The sequence below is a fragment of the Marmota monax genome, unplaced genomic scaffold (genome assembly GCF_021218885.2).
Source record: "Marmota monax isolate L192 unplaced genomic scaffold, Marmota_monax_Labrador192_F-V1.1 WCK01_AAM20220418_F8-fsc00193, whole genome shotgun sequence".
In the NCBI taxonomy this organism is placed as follows: Eukaryota; Metazoa; Chordata; class Mammalia; order Rodentia; family Sciuridae; genus Marmota; species Marmota monax.
The window spans coordinates 4,203,537-4,226,063 of NW_026695203.1; the positions used below are offsets into that span (position 1 = coordinate 4,203,537).

The window sequence follows — 22,527 nt, forward strand, 5'->3', positions numbered from 1 at the left end:
AAAGGAGGAATAAAAGAAGAAATAACAGGAAAAATTAAAAACATCACCATCATCATACAGCAAAATGCTAGACTTGAACCAGTCACAGCAGTGAGGACACCAGGTGAACTACTCAGATGACACTCAGGCATTTATGGTAGGATTTAATCATCATTAATGTAGGAATTACGTGACATCCCGGGACCCTACCAAGGAGAGGCTTTCTCTATTCTCTACTATGGCCCACAAGTTGAATGGATGTGACAACTGTATGAGAGCCAAACGAGGAAGCCTTCCCTCTGGGTACGCATTTCTAGAAGTTTCTGGAAGAGACTTTCCTGTCTAGGGGACTGGTTGGCATCAAGCCACAAATAGCTGAGCATTACGGACTTTAATAAACAAGAACACCTGATCAGAAGGTGCATGAATTAACCTCAGGGGCAGGAGGAGTATTACTGTTAGCTTTATTTGCTAATATTTTGATATTTGATCTTGATATTTAATGTTTATACTTTGTACAAATGATCACATATACATCCAGCAGATTTTTTTTTTTTTTTTTTTGGACTGGGAATGGAGCCCAGGAGCACTTTACTACTAAGCATATCCCCAGCCCTTTTTATTTTTAAATTTTAATATAGGGCTCACTAAGTTGCTTAGGGCCTCACTAAGTTGCTGAGGCTGGCCTTGAACGTGCAATCCTCCTACCTCAGCCTCTGCAGTTGCTGAGATTACAGGCATATGCCACCACACCCTGTTAGTTCCAGCAGATGTTAATGAATATTTCCATGCTATAGACATTCCCATCAAATTTCAAGTTAAAAATGACGACACCAATGACTGTTATTTCAGAACCAGAAAAAATTTCCATTTCCCCATGGTAACTTCTCTGACCATTCTGTTACCTAAAAAGTCATAGCATCCTAAATGCTGCAAAGCTACTAAAAGTCTCAAGGCCCTATAAACAAAACACAGAGGCAGTGGTCCCACAGCACAGATTCTAAATGTGTCAAATACAGCTATGGCATAATCCACAGACTCACCAGTGCACATGAGGAACCGGTAATGTGTATTCTGGGAGGAGATTCACTGCTGATGCCACACGGGCCAGGGCAGGGAGCAGGGTGAGGAAAACCCCCTGTGGAGCCAGAGTTCAAGGGCCAGGAGGAGGTTAAGAATCCAAAGTGAAAAGTGGCAAGTGGCATTAATCCTGCAAGAGAAGGCAGCTCAGCCAGATGCATCACTCCTCTTGTCTGTGGGCTCACTGCTAGGTATACTGGACTTCAACTCCCTCACTGTGTTTCTCCACAAAACCATCACACCACTGCGTTTCTCAAATTGAAATAATATACAAATATCCCACTGTTTCTGGTGATCTCAAGCACCAGCGCTTTCCTGATGAGCAGGCTCCATGCTGCCTCTAGCCATGTGATGCTGGCTCAGTTACCTCTGGAGCCCCGAAAATCCTGTTAGTAAACGGATCTGACAGATAACATTTTCCTCTCAGGCTTGCTGGGTGGATTAAACAGGATTTTTGGTGTGGGTGCAGCCCAGTACCCAAGGATAGGAGCCCAAACAATCAACGCTTTAATTTTCCACCCTGCACTGCCTAAACTAGAAGCTGAGAGTAAATGATTTACTGTTTTAATTTCACTTGTGTGAGGGCTGGGGGTGTAGCTCACTGGTATATGCATCTGCCTAACATGAGCAAGGTCCTGGGTTCAATCTCTAGCACGGGGGGAAAAAAACCACCTACACAAATTGCTGACCTGTTGTACTCATGGAAGAAGACCAGATTCCGTCCTTCAGAGACCCAGCATAATATTCTGAAGTGCACAAGAGACACAAGCACCTTGCAGAGGGACAATGAGTGCACAGTGACCATGCCTGTTCCTCTGGTGGTTTTGCTGAATGTTGTCCACCACAATGAAGCTAACACAGCTTCTTAACATTCAAACTGCTGTGAGCAATGTGAAATCATCTGGGAAAGTTCTTTCTTTCTTATTACAGAAGGCATGGGGTATTACCAGTAAACCAATAAGCAGAATAAAAGAGAACTGGCATAATCTTGTTCTAACTTAATTTGCAGAGAAAACCTCTGGGGGGTCTTGAGCACCTCTGAACATTTCTTTCTTTTCAACTGATATGCAATTTGTTCAGACTGTTATCATTTTTAGAATTTACATTTTAATAGGATTTTCAAACAACCAAATATGATAGTCATATAAGTAAAGACAGGAAATAAAAATTTAATACAGAGATGATTTTTTAGAATTATAAGCAGTCCTGAGTTGTTCAGAGGGATTCTGGCAATTGAATGCCAAGCAATTATCTATATTTCAGAAACTCAGGGAACTGGTTTCTCTGATGCTTTGCTGCTTTCTATATGATTTTAGTTTGGTTTTTAGTAAGTTGATTGGAGTGCACCCACACCAAAAATTAATATTGATGAAAAACAAAAGTTCTTTAAAAATTTCCAATTTGATTCCTTGCTAAATTTTCCACATCAAAGCTTGTCAGGTGGATTTAATACCTTATGGCATCCAATCTCTGTATAAAACTTCTTAATCACAGTCAAGACCTTCCATGATCCAGACCTGGCCTTCCCTCCATGGCTATACCTGACTGTATTGCTTAGTACCTCCCTCTATCACAGTGTTCCTTCCACTTCAGTGAACCTACCTTCAACTCCACCTACCGAATCCAGCTCATCTTTAACTTCTAGCTCTGCAACAGAGCTACTCACATCACTCCAATCAAAATCACTATTTCTGCCAGCCTCAGCAAAAGCAAGGCACTAAGCAACTCAGTGAGACCCTGTCTCTAAATAAAAATACAAAATAGGCTTGGGATGTGGCTCGGTGGGTCAAGTGCCCCTGAGTTCAATCCCTGATACAAAAGAAAAAAAAAAAATCACCATATTCCTCCCCTCTACTCCCGTGGGACCAAACCTGCTACTTCTGGAGTTCCCCTTGTGACTCTTTAGGTGACAGCTTCTCTTAAAGTTATCCTCCAACTACAGGGAGTATAACTAGGAGCTACTTTATAACCCCAAATGTTATACAAGACAAAAGCAGACACAGAGTAGGTGCTGATGAACAAAGGGGAAGGTGGCCACACTGAAGAACCCACGTGGGGAAGGGCTGGGAGTTGAGCCAGGAGCTCAGAAGCAGGCTGACCTCTGCAGAATGGGAAGAGCCAAGGCTAGATGCTCTGGGAGGGGGTGGGGGGAACAATCAGGGAGATTGTTTCAAACCAGATTGTTTCAAACCAGCTGCCCATCTTCATTATTAGTTTCTGGAGAAACTGAACTGCTCCAGATGTGAAAATGTATAGATATGAACATCTGAGGGCTTTCAATGAAAAAGATGGCTGGCCTGCCACTCTGGAGGGAAGTCCACCAAGCCCCCTTGTGAGCAGGAATGCACCCACAACAGATGTTAGGGCTCACTTTTAATTATGAAAGAATGGGAAGCCACACAAGACCCTGAATGGTAAAGCTACAGAAGTCCTAGTTCTCTCTCCCTCTCTCCCTTCCCCCCTTCTCTCTCTCTCTCTCTCTCTCTCTCTCTCTCACACACACACACACACACACACACACACCTTACTAGAAGGTTTAAAAAAAAATCTTCCAAGAAGAAATGACAGACTTTTTAAAAAAGAATAGTGAAGATCAATTTGGGGAGGGGGAGTCTAAGATCTGCTAACTCAAGTTCCTAAACAAAGAAAGCATTAGAAAGAAAACTGTTGAAGAATAATACAAGGAATAAAGAAATGAACAACAAGATTTGGACTCCAAATCACATACCCAGTACAATGAATGGAAAAACCCCAAAAGCTTCAGATGGAAAAAATAAAATAAAATCACACATAAAGGGTAGAAATCTTTTTAAATTTTTTTTTTATATAGTTGGACATAATATCTTTATTTTATTTATTTATTTTTATGCAGCGCCGAGGACCAAACCCAGTGCCTCGCGCATTCGAGGCAAGCACTCTACCACTGAGCTACAGCCCCAGCCCCAGGGTAGAAATCTTAAAAAAAAACAATAGATTACTCTTTGGCAACACTGGTGGCTGGAAGTAATGGAATGATGCCTCAGAATTCTAAATAAACATGATTTCTCTTATGGAATCTATACACTTAGTGTGGGGGGGATATATAGAATTTCAAGTAATAGACTCCCAGGCATCTTTTCTTGGGAAGCACTGTGCACTGAATGTGAGTCTGAATTTAGTCTAACAGTTAAATGGGCTGTTTCTGGGGAACAGTACTGGCAGTGAGGAACAGGCACAAGAGACTGCTGTTTTTATTATAAACTGTTTTTCACTTAACGTTTAAAACAATTTATATGTACTTTAAAAAAATCCTAAATTAACCAACATCTATCTGCCTTCTGTCCCAGGGAGAGCACGTGCTCCCACCGCAAGCCTGCTGCGGGCGGGGCCCTGCTGTGTGCACACCTGCACCCCTCGAGCGCGCAGCCCCCTTATGCTCTTTTCTGTAATACTGGAATGCTGCTGCTTCCTCTGTTCTGGATATCATATTAATTGGTCCTAAGTATAGCTGAGCTTACTGAGGAATCTTCCCAGGTATTGATGACTTGACCTTCCAAATTTCAAGTCCCTGGAAGTTAGAGTGCAGGCATCCCAGGTGTGCCACCAGCTCCTCAGCTTGGGCCCTGGGAAGCAGAGTCTGCCACAGAAAGTTCTGGGAATGTGATGCCAAGGAGCAGAGAAGAAGCAAAGGGCACAAGGCCAGGAGGGCGAGCCAGCGTGGATGCTGCAGAGCCGACACACAAGGGCTGCACGACCACTGGATCTTCTGGGGACTGTCCGCCCTGAGGCAGAGGCGTTGGTCCACTAGCTCTGGCCTCCCCTGGCCAAGGAAGCTGCGGTGCATACTTAGCATAGGCTGGGTGAGGCACTATCCTTGGCACACCTGCAAGAGCGAAGAGGGCTGAGCTCTGGGTGGTGGAGTGGAGGTCAAGATGGCCCGCAAGAGGGATCCGAGGCAATGAGAAAGCTTGCTCTAGGCTGGCTGAGATTTAACCAACATTTTTCTACAGCGCAAGTGGAGCCATCAATTCACTCTGCTCTGCCAAACCACACTTCTGCATCTTATCCATTGGGACATCACGCAGGGCTTTGCCAACTGTCTTGGTGAGATCCAGATACGCCTCATCCATGCAACAGTCAAAAACAGAGAAGTTGTGATCTCCCAGGATGTGTGTGCACATGTGTGTGCTCACATGTGCTCTGTGTGAATTCGTGACAGGTTCCATTCTGGATATTTGAGGACTCTATCCTCTCCATATGACCTGTTTCCACAGTGCCTCTCATTACACACAGGTCTGATAATCTCTTTTCTAGGATCCCTATTGTACTAAAATGTTACTCATCCGGGTAGAAATCAGACTTGGTTTGTGCAGACAGGCATTCTCCTGTAATCTCTAACCTCTCTTGGGTTTTATTTTCTGTTAATCACTATTTATTTTGCCTTTTCCAGCTTGAAGGTGATTTTCCTTGATAATGAGAGAAGCACAATTGGAGCCAAAGGGTTTCACTTTCTCTGTACAGCAGCAGCATCAACCTTGAACAAGACCAGCTCTTCCCTTTATTTTTTGCTTGAAAATAATCAAGCACCCCCATGCATTTGTGCATTTTGATTTAAAATCTCAAACTAAGATTAAACCAGGCAGCCCTCTTATAGCCATGCCCTTCTTTTAACTCATGTTTGATTATGTACTCTTCATTCAATATTTTCCATGTTCTTTTAGTTTTTGGCAAACAGCCACTTATTTGAATAAATTGTTCTTTTTTTTTAATTGGCATTATCATGAATACTATCTGCAATAATTTAAACAATAAAATAAAGTAATACTGCACTATAATCCCAAGTATAAAGTATATATTCTTCTTTTTTTTCCTACTGGACATTGTGATGCTGGGAATATGCAGACCACATGTCAGCATTGCCAGCTGGCTCTATTTCAGGCTCCAAGAATAAAGAAGGCCGGCAAGGAATGCAAAGCTGGAGGAGGAAGGACTTTCTCTTTCCTGTCTGCTTGCTGGCTGTGGGCTTCCTGGCCACTGGCTGTGGGCTTCCTGTCTGCCTGCTCCACTCTGTCCTACTTTGGCATCCATTTCCTTCCTATAGCAGCACTGAATCCAGTCTGTCATTTTCCTGTTATGTGCATATGGGCTTCCTCAAGCCCCCACGCCCACTCAGAGACATAAGCATAAGTCACAGGCATGCCCCAGGACCCCTCTTATCTCCATGACACCTTAGAACAGTGGTCTGAAATCTCAGAGTGCATCAGAGCCATGGTAAAACATGGGTCATTGGACCTCGCTTCCACATTTCTGGTTCACTGGGACTGAAATTAGCCTCCAAATCTGCATTTCATAAATCCCTGGCCTACGTTGAAGTTGCTGGGTCTGGGAACCAAACTTTGACAACATGGCCTCAGAGGTTGTGATTCACCCAATTAACCTATATCCAGTTAACATTTATCTGTGTTATTCTGTTCAAATAACTTGTATGGCTTCTGTTTCCTCATAGGACCCTGATACTAAAGAACTTGGCACCAGGAGTGGCTCCCAGAACAGAGCATTTGTAATTGGTGCCCTGTCCTTGGCTTACACAGTGCTAAACTCTTTCTCGGTAGGAAACCAGATTCCTAGTATCCAGGCATGCTGTGGCATCGTGACTAAACAAACCCTCATCTGTGACTGTGCTGATGTCCTCTTGAACCACTGGGGCCTAGGCTGAAGTGGCTGCTGTATCAGGTACTGAGACAGAATGAAGGACCACAGGCCTTGGTGTGGGATGGACCCCTGTGTGTGTGTGCTGGAGCACATGCAGAGACACTGTGAAGTCAGGGCACAGACCTGCTGTAGTCATGGCCAGAGAACCAAAGAGGCTATGGCAACCCTAAAGAATCTCATTTCTTACAGCCAAAGGGCTGATGCTTCTAAATAAAACACAAATGTAATTCAGCACTATGCAGATGGCTTCAAGCCTTGGTGGAAAAAGTGGGACCTTTGTATCAGACACAGGGACATGTAAATGGACTCGAAAAAGCTGAGATTCCTGAATCTGGAAGGTACTCCTGATGCTCCGGTGGCAGTGAGATTAGCCGACTCTTCAGTGTGTGAGAATCTCCTGTTTTGCTTGAAAACCTGGTACAAGCTTTCATGAGCAGACTCTCTTGCACGGCTGCTTACTCATCTCAAGACAACCCCATTCAGCTTTTGCAATCCTCAATTGGTATAGAAACAGAGCAGGAAACAGGTGACATCTGGGAAGATCTATAAGATTGTGCTATTTTCTACCTGCAGAAACCTGGGAAGTATGTGTGGGAAGAGGTTCTAACAGTGAGGTGGAATTTAATACTGATTTGGTGGAATTTACTGTTACAGGTGGACTATCAGAAATTATTCATTTAACAACTGGTGGAGGCAGCCAGAAGTGGCTCTAACCACCTACTGGGTCGATTAACTAAAATCCAGGCATTGCTGGGTCCATGTTTAACAAGGCTGTGATGCGAGAACTTCTGTGCAAGACTCAATGGAGGGTCCACAGGCTCAGGTAGTGGGACCGTGGCTGCTCATCATCCTGTGCAAACTGGTGCTCTCACTGAGCCCAGAGGAACATGTGTGAGGGAAGCACCACACGGGCTATGCTCTGCAGGCCAGGCACGTGGCAGGAGATAGTGCCCGGGCCAGTCTCACTGACTTCAATGGGAATGACACTTCCAGTAGCAGAGGGCCTTTGCTGGTGCCAATGACAAGGTAGGCACAGGCACTCATCAAGAGCAGCCAAGGAGTGATGATTAGAATGGTCAGATCCATGGGCATCTCTGCTGCCAGCTGACTAACTACAGTGGGCCTCAGAATAAACAGACCAACAGCCTTCTAAAATGTTAGCTGACCTACACAGTAAGAAAAAACCCTAAATGACTTGAGTCATCAAACTGGAGAGCCCTGTCCTCCCACCCAGTTTCCAGCCTAGCCTAGCTCATGGACCCAGAGCCCTGGGAAGCAGCCTGGGCACAACCCCATCCATATCATTTCTTCTCTACACTTTACCACAAGGGACTTACAAAGGGAAACTTGGGTTTTTCAGAGTTAATAGATATTAGTTCTGAATGGCTGCTAATTTCTAGAACCCCAAATGCCACTCTGTCTGCTAGTCAGATCATGGCTATGGTCACTAGGTCACATAGATAAAGTCCTGGCCCATGCCTGAATCAGAAGGGGCACAGGAGATCTGCAGGGCCAGGCTGTGGTTATCTCCTCAGTTTTTGAATCTGTGATTCTGACAAATGGCAGGACTCCTCTACTGGCTTTTGGAAACTCAGAGTAAAGGATGTTGTAGGAAAAAGAGCAAAATAGAAAACCTCAAGAATCTCCTCTTGCTGCTGGGCTAGCAGCCAAATGCAGTGCAGCATCCCTGGGGGGGGGGGGAGTGCAGAGGCTGCCACCACCTGCCGCCACACAACACTGGGTGTGTCTTTCCCAGATAACACGTAGGTATTTGCATGTGCTACTCTGACACCTGCACTGAGTGACTCTAAAAGCTCTTCAGAGGGACCAGAGCAAGATCAGGTTGAACAGCAAGCCCAGCTGCTCTTCTGCAAGGGCCTTATGACTCAACAAGGTCAAGTTAGGGGTGCTGCAGGAAGCCTCCCCTGACAGGAAATTCATAGGAAAAAAGGTCCAACACAACCGAGTCCTTACTGGCAGATAATCACTTTCCTTTGGGAAACAGTTCCTGACTTAGAACTGGGCCCTGGTAGAGACTGAACAACCAACCATGGGATGCTGAGTGAGCCCCTGGCCTGAGCTCCCCCGCTACTAACATGGCGTTCTCTGACCTCCAAGCAAAATTGCTGGTGTGTAAGGCTGGACATAGGTGTAGGCAGAGCTTGTCCTGCCAGAAGCAGGATGACTCACTGCTGACCCCTGTGCCCCCAGGTGTTTCCCCCACCTCCAACACCACAGCCTGGGGAGAAAACTAGGCTTGGTCCACGATGCTTCTCACTATCGGCCACAGCTGGCACTGCAGAGTGGCTCTGGAGGACTGTGGGGATGCCCCCCAGCAGGCACAGCTTCAAACTGTGCATCTGAAGCTCTTGGGATATACATCTCTCAGGACTGAGGGACGGCCAGGACTGAAACTGATCCTTAGGTTAATTCCAGTATTAAACTCATGGAACCCAGCCACAGGATGTAGAGGTGGCCTCTCCAGAGACTCAAGTTGGAAACAGAAGAGCTGTGTGCAAGAGTGTCTTTCCACCCTCGTTCTGGGGCAGTGCAGCCTTTCGTTTCCACTCTGTCTGTCCTCCCATCTCTGAAAATCTCCTTTTCTGGTATCCTTGTAGATGGTTGTCTGCAGTCCCCAGTTACGGCTCTGATACTTTGTACTCTCAGAATAACTTGGTCATGGTATATCCTGTTCCACTGTGTGTGTGTGTGTGTGTGTGTGTGTGTTTAACTAAAAAAGTAATACATCCAACAACCATTTTCTTATTCTCAACGGCTACATGGTATTTAATGATATGCCTGTTCCTGAATTTATTTAGCCCATCTCTGACTGATGCACATTTGGGTTGTTCTGGCACTTTGCTATCCTTGTACCATTTTCCCTGTGTGCTTTCTTGGTTCTCAAGGGAGTGTCAATGACAAATGCCACAGTCTGTATCTAGAAAAATACATCTTCAAATATACCTTTGACTTTCCTTTAGCCAATGCCAACCCGCTCTCCCTATTTCCATGGTAATACATTTCAGCTCTGTTCAAGCTTAGACAGTCACAGGATAAATGACTTCCAGGAGAGGAAGTACACACAGCTTCTGCTAATTACGGAAATGACTATACTGGATTGGTGACCTCTGGCATCCAGAAAGCATTACATTTTTCATGTATTACTCATTTTGGCTGAATTCTAAATTCCAAAGATAGTCAATGGCATGGCAAGGAAGGTATAAGTTTGAGGCCAGTGGACAACTCAGCAAGACTCTGTCTCAAAATAAAAAAGTAATAAAGACTGGGGATGTAGCCCAGTAGTAGGGAGCCCTTGGGTTCAATCTCTAGGTATAATAATGATAATAATAATATAAAACAAAATATAAGGGACCCTGAAGGTTACCTGGTCCAAAAGGAATTGAGCAAAGTTGTAGGATATAAAATCAAGTTACAAAAATCTATTTTATTTCCATATATTAATAAGAAACAACTGGAAAGTGAAATTAAACACAAGTGACAGGACTGAAGCCATCTGTCTTCTGGTAAGTCCCAAGGAGCAGGCAGAGGAGCTCCAAAGGCCCAGGAGTCCTCTGAAGAAGGGCTATGGTGCCCGTGTGGGAACGAAGGCAGAGGGACCCAGGGCAGGTAAAGGAGTGGGCGGGGGCCAGGGCAGAGCTGGAGGAGCCTGGGTGGCATCTCCAAGGGCAATCCCAGGTAGACCAACTAATACAGGAGAACAGAAGAAGCTAGAATCAACTAGCCTAGATACTGTGCAGCCTGGAGTCTCCTAAGGGCTCCAGCTGAGGCTGCCTTCTATGGGCTTTGTTGAAATCACACCCTGTTGGGCTTCCTCCCCAGCCCAGTCCTTCTTCCAATCCTTTTTTGGTTTCTCCTGGAAACACATCCTCCATAAACCTCTTGCTCCCAAGTTCTTGACTCAGTGAATACTTCTGAGGAATACAACCAAAGACAAGCTTACTTGGTGCCGACTTACACAGAAACAGGCACACAGACAATAACTGTACATGTATGTGTATACATACGTTATTTGGTTATACCAAATGCAGTTGATCATTATAGAGTGAATGACTCAGGTCTTTTCACGTATGCTTATAAGTCATAACTTATATAAAATGAACTGCAATAAACACAATTTTCACAGTGAAATTATCAGGTTCACATTTTCTGCTTAGAGATCAATAAAATTCTCTTTCAAGAGATTACCCACCTTAGGACCTTTCCCCCTGTTAACCAACGTTATTTCAAATAGTCACAATACATTCCACTGAATAACCGAGAAAGCCCATCAGGACACATGGAGGGAGGCCGGGCAGCAGAGTGGGAATAGGCGTGCGCTGCAGCACCAGCAGACAAGCCCATGCTCACACCCTAGGCCCGCCACATGTCTGCTCTGTGGCTTGAGCCCTTAAACTCCAGAATCTATAGATTCAGCTTTGTGACCTAAGTTCTTAAGACCAGAATTCAAATTTCCTTATCTGTAGAAGGAGGGCAGTGATACCACATTCCTTCAAAGGCTGCCTCGGAAATTGAGAAGTTATAAAACCTAGCACAGGGCCTGATGAATGGAGAGGACTCAACTGTTGGCTGCTGGCACTGCTGAATTTAAATTACCACAGAAAGTAAGCCTCCAAATAACATGCCAAAGTTCATGAAAACTGGGTACACTTACTTGTAATGTAGTATCGAAGACAACAAGCTTTGAACTGGTTGGAACGATGTCATAACACTTGTGTGACCTCATGAATCGCATGTAAACGCCACTTTCTGAATCTTCTACTGTTAAAAAAGAAAAGAAGCCACATATCAATAATAATAAAGAGTTCCCTCCACTGAGGAAGAGCAGGAACAGAAAACCCACCTCTGACAACTTGGTGGGAAAATATGAAATGTTTCCCTGTAAGATCAAGGACAAGGCAAGGACGTTCACCCTCACTAATCTTTGTATTGGAATCCCAGCTGGTGCAACAGGTGAAGGAAAAAACTGAAAGGCATAGGGGCTGAGCAGGGAAAAACACAACTGTCTTTATTTGCACATGGAATTATTTTCTAGATAGAAAATACCAAAGCATATAGGAAAAGTTTCCAGATCGAAAAAGAATGAATTTAGCAAGGTCACAAATACAGGGCTAATAAAACAAAAACAAAGCTAATCGGGCTGGGCTGGGGCTCAGGGGTGGTGCGCTCGCCTAGCACGCACGAGGCACTGGGTTCAATCCTCAGCTCCACATAAATGTAAAACCAAAAAATAAATATTAAAAAAAAAGCTACTGTACTTCTATATGCCAGCAATGAACAACGGGAAGGTTAAAAAAAGTTTAGAAAGATACCAAATGCCATATGGAATTATGGATCTGCAGGAGGGGACAAAGAGCACTGAAAACGATAACTATGATGACAAACACAAATAATGTCCTTTTTATCATTCAAATCCCTGCAAAAGTCACTGAAACAAACATAATGAGTGTTTTGGGGTTTAGGTCATCTCTACAGGGAACCTGCACAGCGCCACCATCCGACCAATGACACAAAGATCCAGGAGCCATGCTCCTGGTTGTCTTCTTTACCTGAACCAATGCATCACAGAGTCCTGTTGGGTTTACGGCAAGTCTCTCCTAAACCTGCACGGCCACACCCCAGGCTGTGATCCCCCACTCCCTGATGGAGCTCTTGGCTTTCTGCCTTATTCTTTTCAACAGCTGTCCACACTACAGATTCCCCAAAAGCAGATCTAATCGAGTTGTCCCGGTGCTAAAAACATCTCAGTGGCTTTTAATTGCTTGAGATAAAGACAAAATCCTTGAAGAAACCTGCAAGGCCCTGTGCTGAAGGCCCTGGTCCCTGGACATCCTGGTCCACCCAGCCTCCCCTCTTGGCACAGGGCCTCCTTTCAGCCCAAATGGCGCACTCTCCCACAGGCCTTCCACTCTGCTCCCTCTGCCCCTTCCCAGCCCAGCTGACTCCCTGTGTCGGTCCTTGGCTCTTGGCTCAAGGGCGTGACTGGCAGGTTGTGGACCTACAGTGAAGCCCTGCCTCTGGATTGCAGGGCTGTGATCTTACCAGGACGTGGCCCACCTCCCCCCGCCTGCAGGGCCTGTTCCCGTCCTGCCTTCCAGCTCTGAATCTATCTCCAGAAGACTTCTTTGACAGTTCCACTCCACCTACACGGATCTCTGTACTTTGGAAGCAACTGTGAAGAAATAAAATTGCTTCCATGTGTGCAGTAAGTAGCAATCTAAGTGTCCAGCAGTGCGGTGCCACGGTCCTCAACTGGAGAAGGAGCCTTATTTTCCCATTTTCTACTGTGGTAATCCAGACCGACTGTTTTCCCAATTTAATGATAAGCCCTGTGGACCACTCCCAGGCTCTACTTTTAATTCTCTCCCCAGGGGGCCACCACTCCAATCACCCCTGGACAGATGCCTCTGAAGCCACCCCTCTTCTGTGCAGTGGGATCCAGACATCTCAGCATGCTGCTCAGGAACCTCCCTGTCTGGCTTCTCTCATTTTCCCACTTGCTGTTTCCTCTCCAGGCAAATGGGCAGGGAGACTTGTTGTCTTCAATCCCACCTTCCTGTACCTGTTCACTCAGCTTTAACTTCAAGGTTCTTCTCCTCTACTTCTCCAATTTCAAACCCACCTCCAATGTAAAAAAAAAAAAAAAGTAAACCTCTGGGGCCCATTATGGACAGGTATGCAGCAAACTACCTTAGTTTATATACAACCTTGAGGAATAAGCCTTAATTTCTTCATTTCGTGTATTAGAAACTGGGGCTGGGAGAGGCTGAATCACTTACCAGAGAGGGAAGTGACCACAGTGAGACTTAAAGCTCCACCCCACTCCACAGCTCTTCCCATTAGACGCTGCTGCTCCCCTGACTTGCTGCACCATCAACAGAGGCCTTCTGTGAGCTGGTCCCTGTCCTGGGTGTAGACACACAGGAGGACGAGATGCCACAGTCCCTGCCTCAGAGCTAAATGCTAGCAGGTCACACAGGATCACACAGTGGGCAACATGCCCTGCCTCAGAGAGGGCAGGGAAGCAGTCTAAGACAATCCTTCCTTCCTGGGCATCTGTCTGTGGTCCTCCTCGATTATCGATTTAGGTCTTGCCCACAGGGACTACATGTTTCAAATATTCTTCTCCTTCTTAGATGACAATATCTTTGAATGATCAGCATCTTAATCATCTAATCCATGAATTAACTGGGCCAACAAATACTCATTGCATGTTGTCTTGGTGTGGGTTCTCCCAAAGCTGACTCCAGGACCAGGGGGAGTGAGACAGGAAAGGAAAAAATACAACATGGGTGTCCACAAGCATTATATTATTATTATAACAATTTACAGGCATCAAATCTGCCAGGGAGGGCTCTGAGGGCTGCGGGGCTCCAACCTGTCTCCTGCCCTTGGGGGATCCAGGGTTGCTCCTGGGGCACCACCTCAGTACGGCTGCCAGAGAGGGCCCTCGGTCAGAGAGGCAGCAAGCGGGAGCCTGGTTAGACCAAGAGGATGCCGTGAGCGGCCACTGTGCAGAGGCGGGGCTGCCGTCCTCCACAGAGATGTGGCTGTGTCCTTGGACACTACAGCTGGTGAAGAAAGACAATCACCACACTGTCACGAGCACTGCTGAGGACAGGTACGAGGCTCATGAGTGGGTGAAACCTAAGTCAGTGGCTTCCATTTCCTCCAAACATTTATCTACCAGAACATGAGGTCCTGCAAAGGAAGAAGCAAAACAGAAAGTGCTCAGGTGAGTGGCCCAGGAACTTCTGGCCCCTGTCTGCCATCAACGGTGCTCTGTTGCGGGGTCCGTCCTGACCCAGGGGCAAAGAGCAGCGAGTCCAGCGCATGCCTCCCATTCTTCAGCAGCAAAGTGTCTGCTGCATCTACTCTAAAATTCAGTGTGTGAAACCAAGAGGGTTACTAACAATAACAAAATCTAACAGTCTTCTCCCAGAAAGGAAACCTTACAGGACCTTCCCTAAAAGACATACACATACTTCAGAAACCTGTATTACTATGTGAATTTCTGAAACAAAGATTTTAAATACTCTAAAACGGGAATATCCAAACATTTAGAATTTTTAAAAACCAGAAAGTTTTGAGTTAGACATATTTAGTTCCTCTCTTGATTTTTAAAAATGTTTAAGTAAACATTGTATTTTTGATTTATAGAAAAGTTACAAAGATAAAACAGTTTCCAAGATCTCAAGCCAGGTTTCCCCTAAACCGAATATCTCACATTAATAAGAGACACTTTTCACAAATGATGAACCAACATTCATATGTTATTATTAACTGAAGCTGCCACTTATTAGGATTTCCTTATTTTCTCCCCAATGCTCTCTTTCTCTCCCCGGATCCCATTCCCGACAGCCCGTCTCTGTCATCATGCCAGTTCAGGCTCTTCTGCATGGGACAGACGTGTGGACCTTGTTTTGATGACCTGGACTGTTGCAGATGGCAGGACACCTGTGGGCTTGTGTGATGGTTTACTCATGATCTCAATCCTGGGGTCTTTATCCATCTCACATCAAGGAAATGTATTTCACGTGCACCATCATACTGACCACCTGGCTACGGTGGTGTTAGATTGCTCTCTCTCTCTTTCTGTCCCACCATCTTTGAAGGGAAGTCACCATGTGAGCCCATACTCAGTGGGAGGAGGCAGGCCCTACCTCCTTCAGAGCACAGCTTCTATGTAAATGACTGGAGTAACTTAGTATGGAGGGTCATGTGCCCTTCATTCATTCCCAATAGCATGGATGCTGGATATCCCCTTCCCACTCTGAGTTCTGATGCTGTCCTACACAGGGCTGCCCAGCGCCCGCCCCTGCTGCTGCACCCGTGTGCAGGGGTAGGGCTCATGCCTGGTTCAGACAGCTGTGGAGTCTGCCTGGCTCTCACTGCCCAGCAGGCCCGCCAGGACTGCCTGTGCACCAGACTCAAGTCAGTCAGGCCATGAGGAACAAGGTCCTGTCACAACTGTGTCCTTCCCCTACCAGAGGGAGGTGAGGGGAGCTGGGCTCCTCCTGTGCAGACACGTGGCCTCTGGGTCACATCTCACATCAGTACAGTACACTGGTTACAATTAATGAACCCATAAAGTAATAATGAACAAATTATTAACAAAAGTCCCCACATTGTTTACATTTCCTTAGTTTTCCCCTTCACGCCCCTGTCTCAGGATTCCATGTCACCACCAGCCATGTCTCCTCAGGCTCCTCACAGCTGATGCAGCTTCTCAGCCCTTTTCTGGATGGTCTGAGGAGAGCAGCACAGGGGCTTTGGAGGGTGCCCCTCGACTGGAATGTGTGCTTTTCTCATGACTAGACTGAGTTTTAGGGAGGAGCTATGACAGTTTTTAAATAACAAAAGCTTGACCAAACACAGCAAAATGTTAAGTAATAATGCCTGTTGGTTTGAAATGAGGACATGTTTTTTTTTTTTAATTATTTAAAAAATTGGTTCTTTTTAGTTATATATGACAGCAGATCCATTTTGATATAATTTTATTAATGATATTTAATAAAACTATTAGTAACAACAGAAGCATTAGAATTTTAAGTTAGGAAAATAAAATACTCTTCCTTTTTTTTTAAACATCTTATTTTACTTTCATTTACTTCTCTTTATTTTATTTTTATTGGTGCTGAGGATCGAACCCAGTGCCTCATGTATGCTAGGTGAGCGCCACAACCCCAGCCCGGCTCTTCCTTTTTTACTTTGCTTCTCCGCGTTTACTATAAACTTTCTGATTAAGGGCATTACTGACATTAAGGTGAAGTCTCAAAATGCACTTGGAGGGAGAAATCATTAAAATAGAGAGTAGTTTGGAATTAAGCAGGGGGGAAACCCACCTAAAGCATTCAATAACAGGTTGTTTGGAATACATTATTAAAATGCCAGAGAAGGCAAGAAGTTCAGACTCTCAATGTTCAAAAGGTCACTGGAGTTAAGAAAGATATCATCACAATGTTTTGCTCTTGCTTTGGTTATTCTGCATGTTTTTGCACAGAAGCAGAGTTGCAGAGCTTTGCTGGCACTTGGGGCACTGGCCACACAGGAGGGACCCGATTGCAGACTGATGTTAAATCTCACCACCTGGGAGCAGATTGCTAACTCAATGCTGTTTATTGAGGAGTATATATGAAAGAGTATTACTAGAGTAACGTATATATGAAAGGTTAACATGGGTTTTAAAAATGCCACCTCTAAGTTTAAATGCAAACAATGAAAACACTAAATGGGAATATGTGCAAGTAAGTATTTATCTTTCTAATGTGATAACAACGTGGCTCCCTGACTTCTGATGAGCCATCCAGCCACACAGAGCACCCGGTCCCCTAAGGTCCCCAGCACACCTCTCCAGCCTCACCTTCCTGCCACGTCTCTTAGGAATCTCATGTTCTGGCATCATATTGGCATTTCCGTTTTAAAGGAAGTACCTGAACGTCAGGAAGTTCCATTTGGGGGTGTGTTCCTAAGGCTTTTGTCTTGGCCTCTGTACACACTGCTCTCTTCCAGGTCGGCAACTACTTGTTCTATGACACCTACCAATGTCCTCCTTACCCCTCCGTAGTAAGGAGTGTCCTCTCCAGGCATGCCCTCCTGAGACATCAGAAGGAGATCTTATTTGCAATACCAGTGTCTGCACACGTAGTGAAGGGGGAGGATCTTGAGATGAGATTGTCCTGGATGAGAGTGGGTCCTAAACCCAAAGACAAGTGTCCATCAAAGAGAATAGTGGAGAGAGACACAGGGAAGGCCACATGAAGATAGGCAGACAGGAGTGATGCATCTACAAGGCAAGGGCACCAAGGACTGCAGCAGCCACCAAAAGTCAAGAGGCCCAGGGAACCAGCCCTGTCGGCAACTTAAGGCAGACTTCTGGTCTTTGAAACCATGAGAGAATAAATTCTGTGGTTCTAAACCACAGAAATTGTGGAAATCTGATACTGTGGCCTCAGGAAACTGATACACCTCCCAAGTCCAGTTCAAAGGCCCTTCCTCCCATTATACCTTCCTTAAAGCCCCTCACGCTGGAATTAATGGCTCCAGCTCTGACACGCCCACTAGTGCTTTGTGAGAGATCTGCTGCTGTAGTCTTCACAGCCTTGTACTGGGCATGCAGGGCTGGCTCTTGACTGGGCCATCACCTCCCGTGGACAGTGAACCTGCCTTCCCCCATCTTTAGGATCCAGGCACTCAGAGTGTCTCCATAGGAACCAGGTCAAAGAAAAGCCTACAGAACTGTATGCTACCGAAAGACATGCAGATCCAAAGTGCAGGCACAAACATGGACCTCTCTGACCTCAAAAAAATGACAAGCAACAAGGCAGGCTTGTAAATGATGATGGCGAGCCTGGACTAACAACCAGTAAATAAGCTGTACCAACAGTGTATGCCTTTATGAAGGTAAGACTAGGGAGGGTTTCAGTTTGTTTGTTTTGGTACTAGGGATTGAACCCATGGGTGATTTACCACTTAGTTGTGTCCCCAGCAATTTTATTTTTTATTATTTTGAGACAGGGCCTCACCAAATTGCTGAGGCTGGCCTTGAACTTGAGATCCTCCTGCCTCGGCCTCCCAAGTTGCTGGGATTACAGGTGGGTGCCACTGTGCCTAGTTAGGAGTGTGTGTGTGTGTGTGTGTGTGTGTGTGTGTGAGTGAAATAATGCCCCTTGGAAGTGTCCCATGTGATTTTTAAAAAGTAAAATGGTTGTTTATCTAAACCTTTAACATGTTTGCAATTACCTTTTATATTAAAGCCATTTTTTTCTAATTCTATCAATTATAAAAATGCAGTTGAGTAAGACAGCAGAGAAGTTTAGATAGCAGAAAATTTTAAAATGTTCACACTACCATATACAATTTTAAAAGCCCTGCAAATACAACAAACAACTGAACAAGTTCACTATAATAATTACTATAGTCATAAATTACTTTTTCTAAGACCCATTGATGTAGAATTTTAGAAAGAATTTGAAAAAATAATGTCATAAGATTCCTTGGTATTTTGGGCCCTAACTGTATAAAGATGAGGAGGATAGACTGTCATTAAAATGGATTAGTCAAGCAAAAATACTGACAGATAACTGAAGAGACAGCTGCACCATGAAATGGTTTCATCTATAAGCTTTTATCACACTAAACGATGGCTCACAGGTGGACTTCAGGACCTCCTTCTCATAGATATGCTCACTGCTGATTGATCTGTTACTAGCTGGTCGTTGCCACGACCCACCCACCCAGGCTCTCTCTACCCTGGAAGCGCTGACTGCCGTCAATCAGACACCCAGAGCAGCAGAGTGCTCCATCCCAGCTCCGAGTTCCACACAACTCTGACATCCAGCTCTGGATCTCTTGCTGCTTCTGGAAGGGGGCTGTCCCATCACTTCTGGGGGTGGTCACCCTGCTTTTCAGATGCAGTTGACATCAATGAAAGAAAAAAGACCCTTTGAACACACACCTCCTGTCCAGAAATCCCAGGAGAACAGCCCCTTCCCAAGCTGCTGGTCACTCAGGCACAGTCCATGCCAGGCCAAAGTGATCAGCAGCACCTCACTGCTAACCTGCCTGACCGCGTGGCACCCCACTTGTACTGATCTGTGGTCCACCCCTAAACACACAACACAGGGACTGCTGCTCACTCTTGCCCATAAAAATCCTAGTGTGTTAAAATATTATTTTCAATTTAAAGTTGTGAAAATGGCCACACACACCTCTCAGAATTCACCTCTGACATTCTCTACCCTTCCTTCCATGCCACACAGTACTTGACACTTGCAGTCACTTAGAATGTGTTTTCTCTCTGAGCCACCCCCAGCCCTGACATTCTATGCTTTATCTTTAAGGCTGGGAGTGGACATGTGAGGTTGGAAGCCTGGGATGGGGGCCTGGATGTGAATCTGGAGAGCAAATGAGGGCCTCTCAAAGACTAGAAGATGGGAAATGGGGCCATCTGGGTTGATACAAAATCTCCATATACAGTAATGAATTAATTTAAAGTTTGTTTTTGGAAATTATTATCTAAAATAGTAATAAGAGGCAAGCGGATGTTTTCTAAAAATAATACTAGAGAATAGCTAAAATTTATGGTGAAATAAGTAACTATGGTGCTCCATAGAAGATGACACTGTCACTTAGTGCACGCCATCCCACAGCACTATTCTGAGCCTCAGCAACATTAACTCAGCAAATCAACCTGAAATAACACAAAGTGGGTACAATTATTATCCCCATTTACAGATGAAGACACTGAAACATGGTGGATCAATGACTTTCTCCAGGGTGGCACCGCACCTTTAATAAGCAGCGGGACCAGCTTTTCTGCCATCCTAGAATATGGTAGTGTTCAGGAACTGAGGTGGGCGATTCATTACATGGAGGCACAAAGCAACAGAACAGGAAAAGCAGAGGTAGACCTCGGGGTCCTGGGGCAAGGGGTGAAGAAAAGGCCTGCAGTGTGCCCCAGCACAGAAAAACCCAGGGATCAGCAGTGGATCAGGAAGTGACTGTGGGAAACTGAGGAAGTGCCCAGTGCACAGGAGCCCCACAAACACTGGCTTCCTCTATACCAGTGGCTCTGGACTGGGAATGAGTTTGTCCCTGGAGGGGACATGTGGTGACATCTGGAGACATTTCTGTTTGCTACTTCAAGGAGATGGGGTGCATGTGGTGGGTCTATGTTTGCTGACCCCCACCCCACAATGCCCAGGACGGCTCTGGAACTAAGAGGAGTCTGGCCCCATGCTGAGCAGCCCTTTGCCTGTGGACCGCCTCTTCCCCAGTGCCCTTCCCACTACTCAGGGATGCATCCACTCTCCCAGATGCGACCCCCAGCCCTGGCCTTGGCCTCTGCTGCAAGCTCTGTCTCAATTCTGGCAGGGGTGGCAGGCAAGGAGCAGGATGGGCAGATGGGGACACAACAGAGGGAGCTGGGGCCTGCATCTCTTCAGGGAGAACCCTGATCCTGGCTAGGCAAAGCTCCTGTGACAGGAATTCTCTGAGGAGTGCCACATGGGGTGTGACACAGTCAGTTTGTCTGTGGTTGGTATGGGCCTAAGAAGGCTGAGGCCAGAGCAGGAGATGCACAGAACGAGAGAAAGAGAAGGAGCCGACCAGGCCTGGGCCGCCTGCTGCAGTGCGCCCCAGAGCTGCAGAAACACCCAGCTGTTCAGCCAGCTGCTGGGATTCCCTGAAGGCTGCACAGCCTCAGCCCACTGTGTGTGCCGGCAGTGCCCTCACACCAAGCGACCCTCACATGGCCGGGGCAAAGGAGGCGATGCTCGCTGGCTTCTGTGCAGAGAAGGCCGTTGACCGCTCTGGTCTGTGACTGCTGTGCCGCCCTGTCAGTCAACACATGGATGTCCTTGCTGGCAAATGGGTGCAGGACAGTCAGAGTGTGGCCTAGCAGAGCTGTGGGGGCTGAGGGTCCTAAAGGACAGAGGAGGGGGCAAAGCTGCAGAAGTGGCCCCTCCACAGGGAAGGCATGGCACCTCCTGTTCAGCCACCACCTGAGAGGGGCTCTGCTGGGCCAAGGCAGGCAACCAGATGGCAGAGACATGCACACACCCGCACAGTGCACACTTCACACCCAGCCAGCTCCCACTGCTTTGATTTACTGTGACTTAAAATTACATTTTAAGTCATATTCACTCATTAAGCAGAGGTCACGGTAACAAAGTCAAACCATGTCTTAAAGAGCTGGGTATAAAAGAATAAAAGACACTCAAGACAAATTTACACACTGACCCAAACTTCACTTAAAAAAATACACACACAAACCTGACATACTCCCAATCCCTATAATTTTAACTTGATATACTTAGATTTCATTGTAATTTCACAAAGAAAAATATTATCAATATATTAGTCATTCAAAAATCTATCTTTTAAGGGGTTGAGCTGTAGCTCTGGGGTGCCTAGCATGCACAAGGTACTGGGTTTGATCTCTAGCACCATGAAAAAACAAACTCTGACTTTCATTTTTATTCAACATTTAGAAACACGAGTTTACTATATTCATAGTATTTTTTTCTTTTGGAAAAAACTGTAAATATTTGAGCACAAAATAAGCAAAAAATGGGAAAAGTATATGGAAAAGCCTCTTGTGCTTAGAAACTTGAACATTACTGAAGGCAAATCTTAAATTCAACTTTATAGCACTTTTAACGTAGCAGAACAAATGAAGTCCACCTGTGTTTTCCTCCTTTCCCTGGTGTGTGTGTGTGTGTGTGGGGGGGGGGTTCGCATGTGTGGAGATAAGTGTATACACTGCCAAGAGAATGTGGATGCTCTTTTAAGCACAGTGTGGGGGTGGTGGAAATAACTACTAGGAAAGAAGGAAACAATGGTCAAGATCAAGGCAAACATTTTGCTCAGTTACACAGCTCAAAATGAACTGCAATAAATGCCTGAGGAATGTCACAAAGTTGTGACCTTGAAATTATATGAGGCTCCCATCATGGCTTTAAGATGGCTTGTGTTTGAGTCTAGGAACTAACTAGAATACTTACCACTGTCAATGTGTCCTCTGTTTAGGATAACAACCCAATCACTAGGCTGAAACAATGGTGAGGGTCCAGGTTGGTTCCCAGGTATCAAGTCCCCTACAGTTGTGGAGCAGAACAGGAGGTACCTGGCAGCCAGGATACAGGGCCACCCAGCTGCCACCATCAGCAGCTTAGATGCTTCCCTCTCTCCCTGGCCTATTGGGGAGCTTTAAAAACGAGGGCATGTGGAATCTCCCCAGTGCTCCCTCAGGACCTT

The 22,527-nt window shown here is 45.7% G+C and overlaps 1 protein-coding gene across 4 annotated transcripts in view; it reads right to left on the bottom strand.

Annotated features, from left to right (window-relative positions):
• Window positions 1–22,527, bottom strand: part of Prkag2 (protein kinase AMP-activated non-catalytic subunit gamma 2) — a 263,165-nt gene that overhangs the window by 21,644 nt on the left and 218,994 nt on the right. For 3 of the 4 annotated variants that reach the window (XM_046429776.2, XM_058574340.1, XM_046429778.2), the window contains one exon: window positions 11,423–11,529. In XM_046429776.2, the coding sequence (XP_046285732.1) occupies window positions 11,423–11,529 (107 nt within the window). The remainder of the gene's footprint in view (window positions 1–11,422; window positions 11,530–22,527) is intronic. The other variant, XM_046429777.2, reaches the window with a different exon arrangement.